The 19,232-nt window shown below is 50.9% G+C and overlaps 5 protein-coding genes across 7 annotated transcripts; 3 read left to right on the forward strand and 2 right to left on the reverse strand.

The window, feature by feature from the left end:
* Positions 1-232: 232 nt before the first annotated feature.
* AAFC00_002458 (uncharacterized protein) lies at positions 233-1,854 on the forward strand (the record flags this gene model as incomplete). Its single annotated transcript, XM_069341773.1, has 3 exons — positions 233-281; positions 335-1,583; positions 1,641-1,854. The coding sequence occupies 3 exons, from the start codon at positions 233-235 to the stop codon at positions 1,852-1,854; spliced, it is 1,512 nt and encodes a 503-aa protein (XP_069198282.1).
* A 1,870-nt stretch (positions 1,855-3,724) lies between these two features.
* AAFC00_002459 (uncharacterized protein) lies at positions 3,725-5,987 on the forward strand (the record flags this gene model as incomplete). Its single annotated transcript, XM_069341774.1, has 3 exons — positions 3,725-3,733; positions 3,795-3,905; positions 4,068-5,987. The coding sequence occupies 3 exons, from the start codon at positions 3,725-3,727 to the stop codon at positions 5,985-5,987; spliced, it is 2,040 nt and encodes a 679-aa protein (XP_069198283.1).
* Positions 5,988-7,014: 1,027 nt separating this feature from the next.
* AAFC00_002460 (uncharacterized protein) lies at positions 7,015-8,888 on the reverse strand (the record flags this gene model as incomplete). The annotated part of the gene is made up of 6 exons (XM_069341775.1): positions 7,015-7,355; positions 7,415-8,154; positions 8,201-8,431; positions 8,554-8,595; positions 8,650-8,696; positions 8,820-8,888. 6 exons carry the CDS (start codon positions 8,886-8,888, stop codon positions 7,015-7,017), a joined length of 1,470 nt encoding a protein of 489 aa, XP_069198284.1.
* Positions 8,889-9,747: 859 nt separating this feature from the next.
* On the forward strand, positions 9,748-11,666 carry AAFC00_002461 (uncharacterized protein; the record flags this gene model as incomplete). Of its 3 annotated transcripts, none has more annotated exons than XM_069341776.1 (5): positions 9,748-9,810; positions 9,863-10,093; positions 10,148-10,259; positions 10,312-11,418; positions 11,473-11,666. In XM_069341776.1, 5 exons carry the CDS (start codon positions 9,748-9,750, stop codon positions 11,664-11,666), a joined length of 1,707 nt encoding a protein of 568 aa, XP_069198285.1. The 3 variants fall into 3 exon arrangements, with proteins under 3 accessions (XP_069198285.1, XP_069198286.1, XP_069198287.1); XM_069341777.1 differs by having other exon boundaries at positions 9,757-9,810; XM_069348018.1 differs by lacking the exon at positions 9,748-9,810 and having other exon boundaries at positions 10,004-10,093.
* Positions 11,667-12,628: 962 nt separating this feature from the next.
* Positions 12,629-13,916, reverse strand: AAFC00_002462 (uncharacterized protein; the record flags this gene model as incomplete). Its single annotated transcript, XM_069341778.1, has 3 exons — positions 12,629-12,980; positions 13,041-13,624; positions 13,692-13,916. The coding sequence occupies 3 exons, from the start codon at positions 13,914-13,916 to the stop codon at positions 12,629-12,631; spliced, it is 1,161 nt and encodes a 386-aa protein (XP_069198288.1).
* Between the last annotated feature and the right edge of the window lie 5,316 nt (positions 13,917-19,232).

Genomic DNA, 19,232 nt, shown 5'->3' on the forward strand with positions numbered 1-19,232 from the left:
TAGTGATTGCTTGCCGATGCACGGGCCCGATTTAGTGCAAGTCAGAAAGTGGCAGTCGCATTTTGGGTCTCGCGTTTGTCATCTTGTGTTGGAATCTTTACTCCACTTTCTCCTTCTCCCATCATCAATCCTGAACTTAGTGAACTTCTGAGAAATCCAGACATCTGTGATCTGTTGTATTGCCGAGACGCCGAGCTTGTGCAAAGACGTAAAGCTTCCCGACAAGGTCATCATGGCGTCTGCAGGATGGCCTCACACGACCGCTCCAGGCGTGACAAAGGGTTCGTACAATGCGATTTATCTTTATTCAAGGCACTTATTGACAAAGACTCAGGAGGTCCCTCGTATACTCCTGTCACAGCGCGTCGAACCCTTGCCAGACCCGAACCGCCAGAACCGCCTCCAACCACAAAAGCAGTGAAGATAGACTGGCCGCAGCCCGTGCGCGAATACGTAGGAAGGGCCTTTGCAATTGACAAGCCCATCCCTGGAATAGACAGGGCCGACATTGCTACTAAACTCAAGAGTATCATCACCAACGCCGCCGAGAACAACCAACTATTCACCATAGACTGGCCAAACCATCCCCTGCCCCAGGACGTAATTCGACAGGAGAGAGCACTAGCCCAGCAGTTTTCCGCTGCAGCGACCATCGCAAGTGGCAGTCCGATGTCACCGGCTTCCAAAAAGCGCAAGTCCATGGACGTCGAATCGCAGGATGCCGTTGCTGCTGCCGCTGCTGCAACTGTGCCCCCTTGGAGACAAAAGTCTACCGCAAATCTCGCCGAACGCATGACCTATCCGGACAGGACCACGGACAAACGTCAGAAGAAAGCAGACCAATTTCGATCCGGAGCCGCGACAAGTAAGTTGAGCGATTTAGAAAAGCGGAAGCAGCGTTTCGATCTTGGCAACTCCGGTGGTACTTCATCTCCTAATAATGCATCATCTCGTGACGACTCTCCTATGCCTGATGCCAGAAATGGTCCTGTTGTGGGTACTTGCCAGAAGCTGGAGAAGAGCTATCTCCGCCTCACCGCACCACCCAAACCCGAGACTGTTCGCCCTTTGCCCATTCTGAAGCAGACGCTCGGGATGTTGATCAAGAAGTGGAAGGACGAGCACAATTATGGATACATCTGCGACCAGTTCAAGTCGTTGAGGCAAGATCTCACAGTACAGCATATCAAGACAGAGTTCACTGTTCGCGTATACGAAGCCCATGCTAGGATAGCTTTAGAAAAGGGTGATGTGGGTGAGTATAATCAGTGCCAGACGCAACTCCGCGCACTTCACAAGCAGAAGCTGGGAGGATGCCCTGGCGAGTTCACAGCGTACCGCATTCTCTATTTCATATATACATGCAACCGAACAGGCATGAACGATGTCTTGGCAGATCTGACAGCACAGGACAAAGAGAACGCCGCGGTAAAGCACGCACTCCAGACCAGAACCGCGCTAGCAACAGGAAACTACCATAAATTTTTTAGGTTATTCAACGAAGCTCCTAACATGGGAGCTTACCTGATGGACATGTTTGTCGATCGGGAGAGACTCTCGGCGCTAGCAAAGATATGTCGGGCGTAAGTGCTGTTCTCTGCCACACATAACGAATTACTCATGCTGACGCACCATCGCAGGTTCAAGCCAGATGTCCGAGTCGATTACCTCACAGAGGAATTCGCATTTGCAAATGACCAGCAGTGCGCACAATTCATTTGTGACTACGGCGGTCAGCAACTCCTCGAACAAAAGCCAGATGGTGTACGATTTGCTTGCGGCAAAGCCGGCAATCATTTTGACATAGCCAAACAGCAGGCTTTCCGTGGGGTGGATATCAAGGGCCAGATATGATCACTCCGATCCGATCTTCTTTCCATTCACCGCCCGGCTGCATGCCGGGGCATGATAGTTCGTAGCTTCATGTCTCCGTTGCAGACGCCAATCCCCTATTGCCCTGACTTGACGACAGATCGATCTGCGAAACACGACTTGAGGTCTGTCGACAGATTGCATCGTCTATGATATGACATATTTCCTGTGCTTATACATGTTTTTGCCATGAAGGGGACCAGATCATGGTCTGGAATGCCAGCATTGGCCGCAGCAGTAGTCCGCCGACGAATTTGGCTCCAAACATCGGACCAAATTTGGTCCAGTATAAGCGGTTGGGCGCATGTTATGAAGAAAGGGCAATGGGGCCTGAGGTCTGGATGCACTACATATGTTGCATAGCATTAGATGTGGCGATTTGACCTACAAGTGCTGAACGACTTGGAGACAGACGAACAGGCAAGGGTATAGTATCAGAGTGTCCAAGAACCTGTCTTGTGGGACTGGGGGCAGCACTTTCGACGTCGGGATCACTAGTTCTACCGCATTAGGCAGATCGGTATGCCACGTTTGGCGGGCAGATCTTAGCACATTTCGGGCAGTAATATGTGGAGTCCGAGTGTGATGATATGTTGCCGACCTGCCTTAGTCGACTGCTCATATAGGGCAGAAGTAAAGATTAATGATCAGTTACACTTTCTTCAAGTTGACAATCAATTCTGATTTTCATTTCCCGAGGTTGCAATCAGCATTAGCCTGACATGTTTGTGTCAGAGCCATGATCAAGAGGGGTACAGAACAAGCGCTGATTGTGCCCAATTACTGTTCAAGAAGTCGAGGTAGCTATATCGGGCGCAAGCGGACAGGCGGGCCCCACTAAATGGTCGGCTCAGGAGAAAAAGGTTCACGACAGACAGGCCGTCGCATACCATTCGATTCGCTGGTTGGGACTGTAGAAACGCCCTCCAAGGTCAGACATGCATTGTCGCAAATATAGGCGAAAGTCCAAGGGAAAATGTCGAGTGTATACGCGTTGATATGTCAGACGATCTTCTTTGTCCTTTGACTCAGCAGCAGAGAGCGATTGGCGGACATCGGGATTTTATCGATCAATAGCTACCTCTTTGGGTGGTACAGTAGGACAAAGGCCACGCATGCGGCAATTGTTTGTGCCCACTGCGCCTCCATTCTGAATTTAAAGAGCAAGCACAATAGGAAAGCAGGCAGATGATCCATAATTTCACAGCTGAAAGATATATTCAGGTCCGCCGTCGACACGAAACTCGAAGACTTTCTGATACCACTGTTTCCAAGACACGACTGCACTATACGACTGCGCATAGTCAACAAGCGTAGAATAGAAGAGAAAGGCGCCAGGGAGTTTACTGCATCGAAGGGGGGCGGAGAGTTTCATGACCGGGACACACTAGGCAAAGCCAAAAGCACTGGCCCTGATCACGGCGGCCCCCATCAACAAGTGGAGTTGGTTTCACAGTGCTAGTACAGTACGGTACAGTAGTACTGGCGAGTGGGAGGGGGTTCGAAGTGGGCGCATCCGGAGGGTTATCATCCTTGCATGTCATACGAGGCGCGGAAAGCGTTTCTTAGGCATTGTTCGCAAAAGTCTGTCCTCAAGTCGCGATCGTTGTCAGTCTGTCGCAGAAAAGCGGTTTCTCCTTTCTTCGAGATTACACCCGAACAAAGGAATCCCGAGTGAGTCAGTCGCGCAGTCCGGAAAAGTAGAATACAGAAAGTCGCCCATTCCACACGACATCATCTCCGCCGCTCTCTTCGGTCATCGTCGGTGGGACATCAACAAAAGGGCAACAAGAGTCGCGCATCCCCCGCTTTAGCAACTATCAGATCGCCCGAGACTCCATCATCCGCCATCATGGTCAAGGTGTGTATTGTTCTGGTACTTCACGTACCGTCGCGCAATCTATCTAATCCTCTCTATATAGTTCCGGCGAAGTTTGAAAAGCGTAGACAGAGGAATCGCTTCCGCAGCATTGGATACGACGCGGCATCATCATCACTCGGTCCCCGTCCCATCCAAGCAAGCGCCATTAAAGGTAATTCCACAGCGCGGCCCCAGCACTTGAATTATATACATTTCATATACCTTATACCACTGCAATTTTAAAAGGGGATTTCACGAGCCCGCAAGACACTTGGGCGCATTAAAACAATAAGGCTGGTGGCTGACTATTGAATCTTACTTGGCTTCCTTACAGGTCATCAAGGCGCTTTACGACTACGAGGCACCGGCGGATCAAACATTCCAGCTGTCATTTGTCGCAGGCGATTACCTGCATGTTGTGGGTAGAGAACACGACACCGAGTGGTACGAGGCCTGCAATCCGCTGCAGGGTTCGCGAGGACTGGTGCCGGTCAGCTTCTTCGAACAGGTTGGAAGGACGGTGAGGGACAGTCACGGGTCGCAGAGCACGAGGGGAAGTGGAAACCACGACAGCGGCTATTCGGAGAGGATTCACGCTGCCAGCGCCTCTGTAGGCGGTAATTCGGATTCTTCCAGGATGAGCAGGACCGCGGGCAAGGGCGCGCCGCCGGTCTACGGTGTCGTGGCATATGATTTCAAGGCCGAGAGACCCGACGAGCTGGATGCCAAGGAGGGAGAGGCCATCATTGTCATTGCGCAATCCAACCCGGAGTGGTTTGTCGCGAAGCCCATCACGCGCCTTGGTGGACCAGGACTAATTCCCGTGTCCTTTATCGAGATCAAAGACATGCAAACCGGGCAGACCATTACCGACACCGCCGCCGCTGTCGCGAAAGCAGGCATCCCGCGCGTTGAGGAGTGGAAGAAGATGGCAGCCGAATACAAGAACACCAGTATCCCACTGGGCCAGATAGGCTCAGGACCGCAGGGACACATGGACGCGTTGTCCCAAGGAATGGACAGGATGAGTATGAATGGGCAGCAGAATGGGTACGCTCACGGACGCTCGCAATCGACATTCTCTCGCGCAGGTTCCATGTCGCATTACCCGCTTGCGCCAATTCATGCATCGGTCCCTCGTTATCTCTACGCAGATGACAAGTTTCATTTCGTGGTCGAGGCGAAATTGTCTGACAACTCTCACTGGGACTTGACGAGAATCTACGAGGACTTTTACGAATTACAAATCAACCTCATCAAGGCCTTCCCGGATGAAGCAGGAAACACTGGTCGACCGCGCACGTTACCGTTGATGCCCGGTCCGGTGCAGACAGTCACAGATCGCATCACCGAAGGCCGCCGCGAGAACCTTGACGAGTATCTGTATAAGCTATTGAATCTAGGTTCTCACATCGTCAACAGCCCCCTTGTGCGCACCTTCTTCGCACCGAGAGGAAACGACTACGAATGCGACTCTACTCAGATCCTAGAAGAACACGCGCGATCGGCATATGCACCAGGCGGCGAACACTACAATCCGCAAGACCGCTACTCGACGGCCTCGCATGCTTCGATTCCCGTGTCAATAGCAACAACAAACACTGCGAACCCCTACGCGCAACATCAACGAGGGCAGAGCTCAGTAAGTGTGGGTGGAGGCGGCTACGGGAGCACACCGAGCACCCGGACACCGACCGCACAGTCACACTATCGCGTACCCTCAGACGCAACATACACGACCACGCACACAGCGCTAGCAGCACCAGCCATGACGCGAGCAACTACGCAAACATCAACAGCATCAGCAGCAGCTACAACATCAGGAAGCGCACTAAAGATCAAAGTGTGGTTCGATCGAGATACGTGTGTAGTCCTGCGTCTACCGCCGCGCGGTTCCTTCTCATTCGCAGACCTACACCGCAAGATCATGGAAAGGCGACGACTAGAATACAACCAACCGGACCTGACAAAGTCACGCACAAACCGCAGCAGCGCCGGCACATCAGCCCACACGGCCAACGACGACGCTTCAGCAGACGAGACCGCCGACGACGAAGACCTCACAGAAGAAGAATTGGAAGCAAAACTCGAGGAGGAGAGACGAATTCGCGAGGAAGAAGAGGGTTTGTGGATCGAGTATCGAGATGAGATCTCGGGAGACTATCTGCCGTTTCGAAGTGATGAGGACCTCGGGGATGCGGTCAGCAGGTGTGAGAAGTTGACCCTTGTCGTGCGGGCTCCTGTCGAAGGCTGATCTTGTGTCTCTTTTTCCTCTTCCTCCCATCAGTCTGACTGCATGAGAGGGTCTCACCCAGAGAAGGCAGGAGTGCGCGTGAGTAGAGAATAGCAACACTGACTTTTTGTTCTCTTTCCATATTTGTCTTGTCTGCCTCTTTTTTTCTTTCTTTTGTGTTTTCTCTCCTTTGCGTACCTACTTGATGCGACATACGACATTTTTTCCTGCGTGCTTGCTTCGTTCTGCCGGTTAGGTCAACTCAGGTCATCCCAGGTCAGGTCTCTTTCCTTTTTTTCTTTCAACCTCCCATTCTTGCGACTACATAGCCATCGGCCAAAAAATCCCTTTGTTCTTGTTCTCAGCAATCGACGGGCTCATCTTCTTTGTCGGTATCTTTCTGTTCACTTGCCTATAGTTCTGCATTCTTCTCCATAAATGGGTTTTCCGATTCCCTTCTGCAGTCAGATGAGGTCAAGTCAGGTCATGGCCTCGTCCTTTTTCTCCTTCCATGGGTTTCCTCGAAGATATAGTGTCATCTAGACAACAATATCCATCGGCATCATTGTCTTCGCCAGGGCCCTTCTTTATCCCATGCATTTCCCCAGAACATTTCTGCTTCTCTTTCTGATACCCGTGTATGAGGTTCCGAGTCCGCGTCGCTTCTGTAAGTATTCGTCTCTGTCTCCGGACACCTGTGAACAGCGGGGGCGTGGGATGTAACACAATGAGATAGCTGAAGGTGTTTAGGAGGTGAAAGGTAACAGTAGGTATGGATTGTGTATATGTGTTCTTCTATCTTTTCTTGTTCCTGAACTTCTTCGTTCTCTCTGTCGCCCTTTTTCCTTCCTCTATCCAGCTTCCAGAATGGGAAAAAGAAGCTGCTTGCTCTCCATTCACCTGTGACTTTATCGCTGCATCTTAGTTCTTCGAATAGATTTAGAAAAGAAGAGTCGTCAGAGGTTTCGGAAAGAGGGCAGTTCATAGGACAAAAAAAAAGGCAAGAAGCGGACCAAAGAATAGCAACAAGGCAAAACCGACAAAAACCTCAAGAGTTCAGATAACTCCTGATAGCGCCCTGCAATTTGTTCGCGCCCTCGCCCAACAGACTGCTCAGATTCTCCAGGTCATCGCCAGCAGTGATTCCAAACTTGCGCACAAAGTCCTTTGCCGCGGTCTCGAGGTCGCCGTATTCGCCTTCGGGCATCTCGTCTTCGGGACGGCCGAAGTAGGCGTTGCTCGAGATGGATTGCGCGCCCTCGAAGCCTTGGAGGCGCGAACGTGCTTCGTTCTGGGCGGACGGGTCGAATGCGGCGCGGCCGAAGAACTCGTCTGAGGAGATGCCCTTTTGGCTGGCGAATTTCTCGCGCGCATATGTTTGAGAGTCATCTGAAACAAGCTGTCAGTATCCTCTACATTATCCAATGGACCAAGGTCAGATATCATACCTTCGACTGGCGCCTTGGCTACTGATCCGAATCCCATCTTCTTTGGTGCTGCGGCACTACTGCCGGCGGGCGAACCACCTCCGACTTGACCGAACCCAAGCTTGCGCACGCCCATGCCCAGTCGCTCCATGTCGCCGTCGCTGTGCTGAGGTCCCTTGGCGGTACTGCCGAAGCCACCTGGGCGAGCAGGAGATAGTGGAGTGGGCGACACGATCGAGGAAGCCTCTGCAGGCTGCGCGGACTTTGTATGTGTTTCTGATGCCGCTGCCTCGGCCTCTGGGTCGTAGCCCAACTTCGCGACACGCTCGGCCTCTTCCTTTGCCTTGCGCTCTGCAGCCTCGAAATCGAGAGCGCTGGCATCGATCTTCTTGGCTCCGAGCTTGGTCTTCTTCGCGCCTAGGATGTTCTTCTTTGCGCCCGTGGTGCCGGCGGGCTTTCTAGCAGCGGCTGGGATGGCACGAGCGGCAGGAGCAGCAGGGCCGGTGGCTTCGCCCGAACCGGCCAAGGGTGACTTTGTGCGTGCGATTCCGTTTCCATTCGCCGCGGCGTTCGCATTCAGGAAGGGCGAGTTCGTTCGACTGATGTTGGAGGGTGTGCCAGTGCGCGATGGAGGATTGCTGGGTCGCTTGATTGCGGGCTTGTCCCATGAAGAAAAGAAGTCGTCCTCGTCAGCGGGAGTGTTGGTGCCGCTCGTGCCCTCCTCTTCGACGGCATCCGTGATGGTCACTTCCTCGGGGTATCTATATTGTATCAGCGCATGTTTCTAGGCCGACTGGAAAAGCGTACAGTTTGGCATCGGCAGCGCATCTCCTGGCCAACTCTTCCTTGTACTTGACGGCAGCGTTGGATGTGTATTTGGTCTTGGGGTCTTTGCTCGCGAGCGCAGCTGATCCACCATGCGTTTGGAAGTATCTCGTCGCCGACTCATTTCCGCCAACCTTCATGTTTCGTAGTTGCTCCCATTGCCAGATGTCGAGGTTGGTGGATCGGACAAAGGAGATGTGCACTCCTAGGTTTCTGCTACCTGTCAACTACTGTCCTCGTGCTGCATTCCGAACCCGCCATCAAGGCTACAGATAGAGGGTGAGGAAAAGCCTGATCGCGAATGCACAAGGACAATCGCTTCGAGAGAAACATACCTGTGGTTCGCAGAGCAGTCGAGACATAGATAGATGGCGAAACTGTGTTATTGTCTTAGTTATTGACCATAAAGTGATGTTGCATTATGCGCTTACGGTACGGATGACCATGTGGGATTCTTTGCTGAACAATCAAAGCATACCTTGATCGTAACAGTCAGTTTGAGATCATCTGAGGGGTAAGTGGCGTGGCGAGTGGCATTATGGATTATGTGGTATATGGAGTGTTGCTTCCGTGCTAGGAGGGGAGGGTATGTTGGGCGTACCTTGTTCGCGGGCTTCTGCTTCAACTTTTCGAATATCTTCTGCGACTGAGTCTTGGTCGCCAGCGCCATGGTTGCGGGACTTGTTGTTCAACTGATTCGCGGGTGAATGGCGATATGGATAAGTATTTCGATATGAAGGGATACAATTGTTATTGAGCGCCTGCCCTCGCTGCTGCTGCTCCTGCCGTCTGTCCACCCCCGGACCCTCGATTTGACGCCGTGCCCGAATGTCTTGGCATTTCTCTGTTATTCCCCAAGTACCCAAGTACCCCACTCAAGGAGGTCAACGGAGCTCTGCAGGGCAGGAGCAGGAGCAGGAGCAGGAGCCGTGCAGCCCAGCAGCAAAGAAGGGGCTAAAGGAGGCTCTGGCGGGCATACAGCGGGAAGCAGCGACGCGGGTCCGACAACCTAATCTAGTAGCTTCCTACCACACTGCACTTTTACCTAAGCAGCACTAATTACATGAAGAATACTGTCGTGCAACGATCTGCTGCTTGCACCGTACTATCGGCGACTCTAGAACTTCCATAGTGCTCACTCACTCAATCACAAGTGCCCTTGCAGGATCTGCCCTCGTGTCATGATTCTGTCTATCTGCCTTATGCTACGATAATCATCACTTATCACAATTATTATCAAGTGTATCTTGCCGGTGCCGGTAACGCAGGTCGAGTCGAGCACGGCTGCTTTGTTTGGGCTTATCCTCGCCGAGAGCCAAAATATTCGCGCGAGACACTTCTTGTCGTATTTCTTGCTACCTCAATTATTCTTATAGAAAACGAATGACATCGGGTCATGGCTGTCTCATTCTTACATATCCCTGACATATTTGGCTAAAGATCACACCACTGATTGACTCTGTAAGGTTTTTTGTTGCAAGCGATCCCGCCCAATTGACAGACTCGTTTGGACGATCGATACACAGCACATGCATGAAATGAAAGGCGGGTCTTCAGCCATTGCGAATGACTTCGCTCAAGCTCTTGTGCTCGTAGGCTTCTTCCCATCCAGCTTTTATGCCTACCATGCTCATAATTGCATAGGTTGCGAAGTCATCATGGCAAAGGGTGTTGATGGCTTGGATATACGTTCCCCTCGGGCTTACATGCATTTTGGCCATATGCTTCGGAATCCATTCCCTCATATCAATCAGCTCCGTCTCATTTCCCGCCTCTGTCGCTGCCATGATTGGACTATTTGTGCTTTTGATCCTCTCTCAAGTCACACTAGGTGATCGGAAAACGAAGCGCATCCTTGCCCTGATCGATATCCCGGTGAGAATACTGGTCCATTGTGCCGATAAGTATGTGTCTGACTTTATTCCATAGTGCGGCTTCGCCCTCCGTTATATCAATCTTTTTTTCTGTCCTGCCTTCGTCACTCTGCCACTCAGTCCGTCGATCGGTGGAATCGAGGTTGCCAAGATCATAGCAGTGTTTAGTGAGTCACATCTTTCATCGATCTTGCTTGGGAAATCAGCTTACAAGCATAGTCATTGGATACGTTGTCGTGTTTGTCTTTACAGCTTACTTCGTGCGAGGCATGATCCTAGCTCTAGGTGTCTCCAGGCGAGCAACGACAGAGAGAGCAGAAGAAATGGGGGAGGAGCAAGATGATATCCCCTTGTCTGAGATCAAGCACGACTCTCCTTCACCCAAAGGCGATGGCACCATGACTCCGGATCCCTCGTTTCCGCCGACCCCGGCCGAACCGGTCGCTCCTGAGGGTCAGCCCCTCATTTCTCCGTTGAAACGACGACTAGAAGAACTACGTCCTCCGGGTAAGGCGATGGATCCTGACTCCGTGACCGGCACTGGAGGACCACCTGTAGCTGAAGTAACTGCGAATGCGCAAACCATCCATCCTCCGGTCCGTCACGACGCAGCCCCACTGACTCGACCTCAACGCTGGGCAGCCTTCATCACTGTCAATTTCGACATTCTCACTTATGCGGCTCTCTTCATCTTTGTTGGCATACCGATCTACTATGCTGTCGGTTACGCGATGCCGATTCAGCTTTCCATGAACGTCATCTTCTTTTTTCTGGCTTTGAATATACCCCCTCCATACAAAACTTACCTTCACCCCGTCTTGGTGTCCTCTGCTTTCACTGTCGTTGGTGTGTGGATCCTGGCCCTCATCCGCACACACGATGGTGTCAACAGTCTCGATGACGGTCTAAGAGCCTACAAGACTGGCTCCAAGTACACCGAGCTCTGGGATATGGAGCAAGGCCTCAAGCCGCCTGGAGCCGGCGATTTTTTCGGAAGCGTCCTTGATGTCAGTATCGTCGCTCTCGGACTTCCAATGTTCAAATATCGGAACGAGCTCAAGGCCCGGTACATGACGATCATAATCCCTAACGTAGTCGTTTCCATTGGATCTCTGTTCTTGTACCCACTTTTCTGCTATACTATTGGAATTTCTGGCCCAAGAAGTCTTGCTTTTGCTTCCAGGAGTCTCACGCTGGCACTTGCAACTCCTGCGACAAAGAACCTTGGTGGTGACAGCTATACTATTGCTCCATTGGCACTGTTTAGTGGTATCGCTGGAGTCATTGTGGGACCAGCTGGGCTGAACTTGTTGCGCATACCGAGAGGTTTGTCTTCATCATTGTTTCCTATGGACCATGTACTGATATAGCTTGCTTCAGATGACTACATCACTCGTGGTGTCACACTAGGCGCCAATTCTTCTGCTGTGGCCACCGCATTGTTGTTAACCACCGATCCTAGAGCTGCGGCCTTTTCGAGTCTCAGCATGGGACTGCTAGGTACCATAACCGTAGCGTTGACCAGTGTACCACCACTTGTGACGATCATTCGCGGACTCGTCGGATTGAGCTAAAGCGTGTGCAAGCACCTACGATGTTTTCGACTCTATCGGTGATCTCACGCACGATTCGAATCTACCAGATCGGACGTTTGACGCTGCTCGCAGGACGGCAGACTCGCCTAGCCTACACGATCTGATGGCTACTGTCGACTAGATGAATGTAGCCCTGAAGGCTCTTCGGATCGTGATCCAAGGGCTGAAAGAAACTTCCACCGACGAAGAAGACCCACCCCAGATCATCGTTGACACATAAAACACGATGAGACGACCTCTCCCTCCGCCTTCCGATGGAAGGACGATGGTCGAGCAGTGCGTTGGTCTGACTCGGACCTCCTGGAACGGTCGGAATTATGGATCCTGCTGTAAGATCGAGTGTTCGGCGCAACAACCATACCTCCTGCACTTGCCATGCACTTGGCCGACCATTGACCTTGCGGGATTAGGACTACACGAACAGGCGCTAAAGCGGACTGTGAATTTGGTGTTCACTCTTTGTGGCGACAAAGTTCTCGTCGTCCATCTACACGACACGAGCAGTGGTACCAAGCCACAGAGCCAGCAAATCCAAGTACTCGAGGCACAAGATAGAACGGCGAAAAAGATAGCGTTGTTTTATTATATGTACATCTGACAATAGACTCGTAAACCCCACTTCTTTCTTTCTCTATTTTCACTGTATGAAAATTCGGAAAGGCGCTGTCGGATACTCGTGGACTACTTGATGAGATGGAAGAAAAGACCAAGGAGAAGATCGAGATGATCGCAAATGCCGCAAAAATGACAAGATGATAAAATGATGAAGATTAGAACAGGATAAGCAGGAGCGAGGGCTAGTGAAGAAAGGGACGAAGAAGCGCGTAATGAAGGAAAAGTCAAGGTAATGAAGGGAAAAGAAGGGCAGACGACAGCTTCTCTCCAGGATCCAGCCTAGAAACAGCTCTCTCCCCTCTCGGTGGAGTCTTCCCTCCACTACCTCAGACATACCTCCCGCCGCTCACAATGCCGCCTTTAGCCTCATACCCCGCAGCGCCCCTGTAGCTATAATCGTCATCATCATAATCGTCACCATCTCTCATGCGCTGATGCTGCTGCTTCAACATGGACATTTCCATCTGATGCTTCTCCCACTCGGCCTCGTTGATGGCGTGTTCGGCGCGGCCGGCCTTTCGCGACCGCACGCAGCACACGATGAAGGCGGCGAGGCCGATGGCGCAGATGCTTATTACTACTGCTACGATTGCGATTTGGGCGCCCTTGGGCAGGTTGGAGAAGCGTGCTTTTACGCCGTGGACTGTGTTCAGTTCTTGCGCAATGGTCGAGTTGCCGCTGTCTTTTGTTAGTCTTGCTTTTCTTTTTGTACCACCCCCTAGGGGAAAGAAAACATACCTCTCGATCTTGATACTCTCGTAGCTTCCGCTCGTGTCACCGTATGAGTACTTGCTGCCCGAGCTGTAGTCCTCGATGTCAAGCCTCTCGATGAGCATGCTGTACGGCCCGTCCTTGTAGTTCGTCTCGCCTCCAGCCCACTCGACTGTCCAATTGGAGTTCGCGGACGGATCACCACCGGCCCAGATACCGAGACGCACATTCATGGGTGTCTGCGGGAAGTTCTTGCCGTCGAGCGCGTCCTCATACTTGAGTGTTCTGACAATGTCGCCGTCGATGATCCACTCGATTTTCTCTTTCGTCCATGTCGTCGTGTAGTTGTGGAAGTTCTCCTGCGGGTTGTCGACGGCGTAATAGATGGCGCGGTCATAGGAAGTCGTGTTGCCCTTTCCGAAATAGTTGGTTTCCACCGTGGTTGTGTTGCCGCCGATGAACTCCCAGTCGACTTCGTCGAGATCGTCAGACTCCAGGACGATGGACGAGATGATTCCGGTTCCGGGCGCGCAGCGCATCACTACTGAGATTTGACCGAAGAAGATGTAGAAGTTGGATTGCAGGGTTGGAGAGTCGCCTTTGCCTTTGATCTTTATTGGTTCGATTGTTAGAATCATGAATATCTCCTTTCGTTTTTTTGATTGATTCAAAACTCACAGTGAACGCGGCACCTTGCTCTGTCCAATCGATCGCTCCTGCCGTCGTGTTCCATACTTTGCTGTTCGCAGCGTCGCCAGAAGTCCAGTTCCATGTATGGGACGTTCCCAAAGCTACATCACTGGGGCAGTCTGTGGAATTCAGTGGATTGCAACTGGTGAATGTTTGCGCTGCGACCTTTGTAGCAGCGAGACAAAGGGTTGCCCAAGAAATGAGACGAGACATGCTGATTATATCTAGATCCGAGCGAGTTCTTTTACTATTTCTTAGATAAAAGCACAGATGTATGAAAACGAGAGTAATGGTTTCAAAGAAGCGATTCTCTTCCTCACAAATGAACGACTGAGGATAGAGAAAATCAAAGAACGAATGATGAACACCAGAGACTCTTTCGGGATGCAAAAGACAAGAAAAAAAGGAAAATGCAAGTGAGCCTACCTGTATATAAGATAGGACGGAGGAGGATCTAGGCGCGTTTCATCTCGCGAACTCCACTAATACCCCTGGAACGTGCCTGTCTGGCGTGCCTGGCTCTGATCCATCTGTACATCCTTCCTCAAATGGATTAGTCGCGGCATAGAGTCAGGGTCACTATCGACGGCCCGAGTCAGGCCGCCCATTTAGCTACAAGCTCACGCGTTAAAGCCCAGAGATCCTCCACGTTAGCGAGACGTCTGTGCCTGGTCCGCTATACTGTGAGGTTACATGCTGGTTGATGCTTCAGTGTCTGAGTTGTTACAACCTGAGCAATAATGAGTTGGGCTTTTCAGAGATCATCATGAATCAAAGTATTTATGTCATAAATACGAGAAGTTCAGCAATCCCACTTCGTCAGGACGGACTCTTGGCCCTACTCTTGCAGGTACTGTAATCAACGCACTTTCCGCGACGCAACAGGGATTTGCGCACTTCTCGAATCCTTCCGAAGAAAGAAACAGTATTGTTTTGACGACGATTGCATGTAGCTCTCGGTCTGCTTCTTGACAAACAACATGTGAAGCTGGTTGCTTTCATTCCCTTTGCCTATACGATGAAACCTGGACATTTCTAGTCATGGACAGCACACTCCACTACAAGCGAGTGTTTGCTCGAAAGATAGGCTCAATACAGACTTCTTTATAAGAGACGCAGCAACGCACATGTCAGGCCGACTGTCACACTCTACTTGTGATAGGGTGTATCGTCAGCAGATATACCATGAAAATGTCGATTTGTGAAATGCTGGCGCAAGCTATCTGGTGCCAGCATGTATGGACAACGATATGAAATCACTACAAGCTCAGTTGCAGCAGACAGCATCTCTGACGCTTCATACGATTCAACCTGAGATATGACGTTTGATGGACACATCATGGGGATCTCTTCGAGATTCCGCCTATGATTGTTCAGAGTGGAGTGCTGAAGGCCAAGTTCTTCACTCATCGCTCAGATCAGCGGCATTATGCTCTTCCGCGCCTGATATGTCACATGAAAGGTCATTCCAACTTCACGATATGATCGGCTGCCACCTTTCTCTCATGTGCTACAGTAGCACGACTCTTCTCATTGGAATTATGTGTAGTAAAGGAATTCAAGGATTCTAGTACCGCTTTCGACCATTACTTCACGGTCGACAACCATTACTTGACCAACGACTGCAGTAACCTTCGCACCAGTACATGAATTTCTGCAGTCGTTGGAAAACCTTCAGCCACACCACAAGTTCGCTTGCCGAGATGTCTTACCAGAATCTCCCGGAGGAACTACTGCACGAAATCTTCGATAACCTAGCCATGTCGAGCATCGAAGACATTGATGTTGAGCTGATTTGACACCAAGAGGGCTTGACCTAGGTGATTTGACGCCATCTTTTGTGCAGCGTGAAAGCCAATATCAGAGAGGTATTCAAACGCTCGCAATTATCTGCCGACAATCCAAGCAGCTCAATCGTATAGCGATGCCTCTGCTGTACAAGACTTTCGTCAAACCTCCTCGCACTCTGGAGGCATTATATAGTGATCCCGAAGATGTCACTGTCCTGCGCAGCTTCGTGAATACTTTGCTGAATCGTCCAGATCTAGCCAAGTATGTCAGAAACCTTGTTCTCTCACCGTGGGTTGAAACTTGCCGCTGCACAAGAGATATCGAGAACGATGAAACTGCAAGAACAGATCCATTTTTAGAGCTGAAAGAGTCTATTTGTCGGCGCTATCCTCAATAACTTCCATATTGGCCCGGCTGTGGCTGTCACTACGAGGATACTATACTTACTCTACTGCTCACTTTGCTTCCCAATGTCGAGGCTATAGATATAAGTTTGTTATCGAGGACTGGACCCCTCGACACTTTATCGAGACATGTCTGCGGGTACCGTAAGCTTCTGCGGGGGATGTTGAGCAAGCCACTCTGTGAAGGAGATTCTCTATATAAGGTACGCTCGGTCACTGGCCGCGTTTGTATCACAGGTGATCCAGATGCTAAGTTTGGGATCTCCGACATTTTGGAATTTATATTCTTCCCAAATCTGGAGACATTGAAGTTATACTCTGTGAGAGACGACACGACTTTCTTGGAAGACTCCTTTGAAGAGGATCTACCGGTGTGGGGCAGCGGCGTGGAAAACATCACCATTGATCATGCTGGCCTTTCCGTGCCTTCACTCGAAGCTCTTCTCTCAATGTGCCCAGAGTCAAGACAGATGAACATCATGTACGCCAGGGAGAACGAATGGCCTGAGCCTGTGGAGAGAGGTACCTGGTACGACATAGCCGGAGCGCTCCTCATATGCCAGGAGACTCTTGAATACATACATCTGGACGGTATGAGGAATTGCGGTCTCAAGCTTGAAGGGAAAAGGAACTTCCATCATTTGATGCCGTGGGCCCATGTCGATACTCTGATCGACTTTGGCCACCTTACTCACCTTTGCATTGACGAGAATGCCCTTCTAGGCTGCAAGTGTTGCTCCATGCCCAGTCGTGCTATACCCGAATTCGTCCTGCCATGGTCTTTGCAGAGCCTTACTATTGTCGATTGTACCTGTACCTCAATTTCCTTCCTGGCGCAGCTGAGTGAATCTGGGTTCTTCCCTTCACTACGACAGGTCCAGGGCAGGATGATTGAACTGCCGAGACCCTATTTCTGGGAAGGTGACCAGCTAGAATTGTGGGCATCTCTCATTATGCTGAAGAGGACATTTGAAGCAAATGGGATATCATATATTGAGCTTGAGGAGTGAAGTCTCTTCTGATCTGCAATGGGCGGAACGTGGTCAGGGTAGCCAGATGGAAATGCATGATCGGCATTGGAGTTGAACTATACCCACCTGCTAGTATGATACATACATTACTTCTGTACACAAAAACACAAATCAACGAGAACAATAATCTCCCGCATCATGCTCCCGAATCGTGATCACTCCATAGACAATCTCCAATTGGTGGGATATCAATTTCAGAGAACAAGGACACAGTAGCGCGCGGCAAACTATGTGAATTGCGCCGACCTTCCTGCATATCGGCTTTGATCGCTGCGTTTCGGAAGCCTAGTAACCCTGGCCATTGCAGCCACGGCGCGTATATGATATGCAGGGTAGGTCGACTGTTGCGTTGGCGGTTCGATTATATTGCTTGTGGAGATTTCGGCTTGTATTGGACTCGATGAAAGCGGCTGTTGAGGACTGTGACTGATGTTCATGGGCGCTGTGGCGTGCGTTCGGTGGTTTTGGTCTTCGGCATGGCTATCAGGAGAGAGGTCTGGTCTGGTCTAGGAGATCAATGTCACTTTGGACTTGCTATGGTCTATTCCCGAGTACATGCAGCCAAATGTGAATATCGAATGGGTACAAAAGTGTATATTGTCCAAGTATAAGAACTATATTGCCCTTCGGCGTCTTGACAAGCTAATCTAGCCAGCGATCGGATACAACATCGCATCGAGCAGCCAACGATATGCCACGCGAGAGGGATATCCCAAGGCCCACGTCTCGAGAGGGGTTTGGCGTAGCGATCCTATGTGCTCTTCCTAGAGAGGCATCTGCCGTGCATGCCATTTTCGATGAAATCTACGACAATCGGTTCGACTCCTATGGCAAGCAAGCTGGGGACACAAATACTTACACCACTGGGCGAATTGGTCAACACCATGTAGCCCTGGCGCATATGCCAGGCATGGGCGTGGTGAGTGCTGCAATCGTGGCTACAGGTATGGCCATCAGTTTTCCGAAAATCAATCTCTGCCTGATTGTGGGCATCTGTGGCGGAGTACCATATACCCCAGATGGGAAAGAGGTCGTTCTCGGCGATGTTGTTATCAGCAGCTCTGTGATTCATTATGACTTTGGCAGACAGTATCCAGACGTATTCGTCCGAAAGACGGACGTCAAAGACGTCCTCCGGCCGCCGAACCCTGCTATACGTGGATTTATCAAGACGATTCAAGGCCGCAGAGGACGACTGCAATTGCAGAAGAAGCTCTTCAGATATCTCAGAGAGATACAATCGCATCCAGGGACCGATGCACGATACCCTGGCGTGAGGCATGACAGGCTTCACAAGGCCTCCTATCGACACAAACACCGTGGAGTCGCATCAGCAACCAGCTGTGTATGTGCGAGATGTAAGTCCAGCAAAGACCCCGTCTGCGAAGATGCCTTGAGCAGTGATTGCACCACCATTGGGTGCAGAAGACATTTGCTTTTGCGTGAGAGACTCAAGTCAAGGTCTCCTAGGCCGTCTGTACACGTCGGAATCATTGCATCAGCGAATGCCGTTGTGAAGTGTGGTGAGCGCCGTGATGAGGTAGCCAAGGAACTCAATGTCATAGCATTCGAGATGGAGGGCGCAGGGGCGTGGGATAGCTTGCCCTGTGTGGTCATCAAGGGTGTATGTGACTATGCGGACAGTCACAAGAGTAAGGTCTGGCAAGGGTATGCAGCAGCAACTTCGGCGTCTTGTGCTAGAGCTTGGCTCGATCAGTGGTTTCCGTCCCATCAACAACGTGAGTGGCGTTATCTCCATCGCATCAGGATAATATCAATCGTAGTTGGAGCTGAGCTGTTGACTGATTTTGTATCAGCCGACCGACAAGACACGGCACATTTTGTGGTCCCATTTGCACGGGATATCGGCTTTGTAGAGCGTCTTTATCATTCCAGTAGATTTCAACAGATTAATCTCGAAAATGGCACTTTGTCAGCGCATACCCCAAATATGGCGCTTTTTGGACTTGGAGGCAGCGGCAAGACGTCTTTGGCTCTTGAGTTATCGTACCGTTCCAGGATCGACTGTCCATTACGCTCTGTCTTCTGGATGAATGCATCAAGTGCGGCGACGTTTGAAGACTCGTGTCGAGTCATAGGACGCCATTTACATCTACTTGGGAGCTCTGAAGAAGGTCAGGACTCGAAAAGACTTATAAAGCAACATCTGAGCAAGAATTGGGAGAATGGCTGGCTAATGATCTTGGACGGCGTGGACGACACTGAAGATTGGATGATGAACCCTGATGGTAGCAAACACTACCTTTGGGAGTATCTTCCTAATAACAAACACGGTCGTATGA

The sequence above is a fragment of the Neodothiora populina genome (genome assembly GCF_041146345.1).
Source record: "Neodothiora populina strain CPC 39397 chromosome Unknown canker_contig_15, whole genome shotgun sequence".
Classification (NCBI taxonomy): domain Eukaryota; kingdom Fungi; phylum Ascomycota; class Dothideomycetes; order Dothideales; family Dothioraceae; genus Neodothiora; species Neodothiora populina.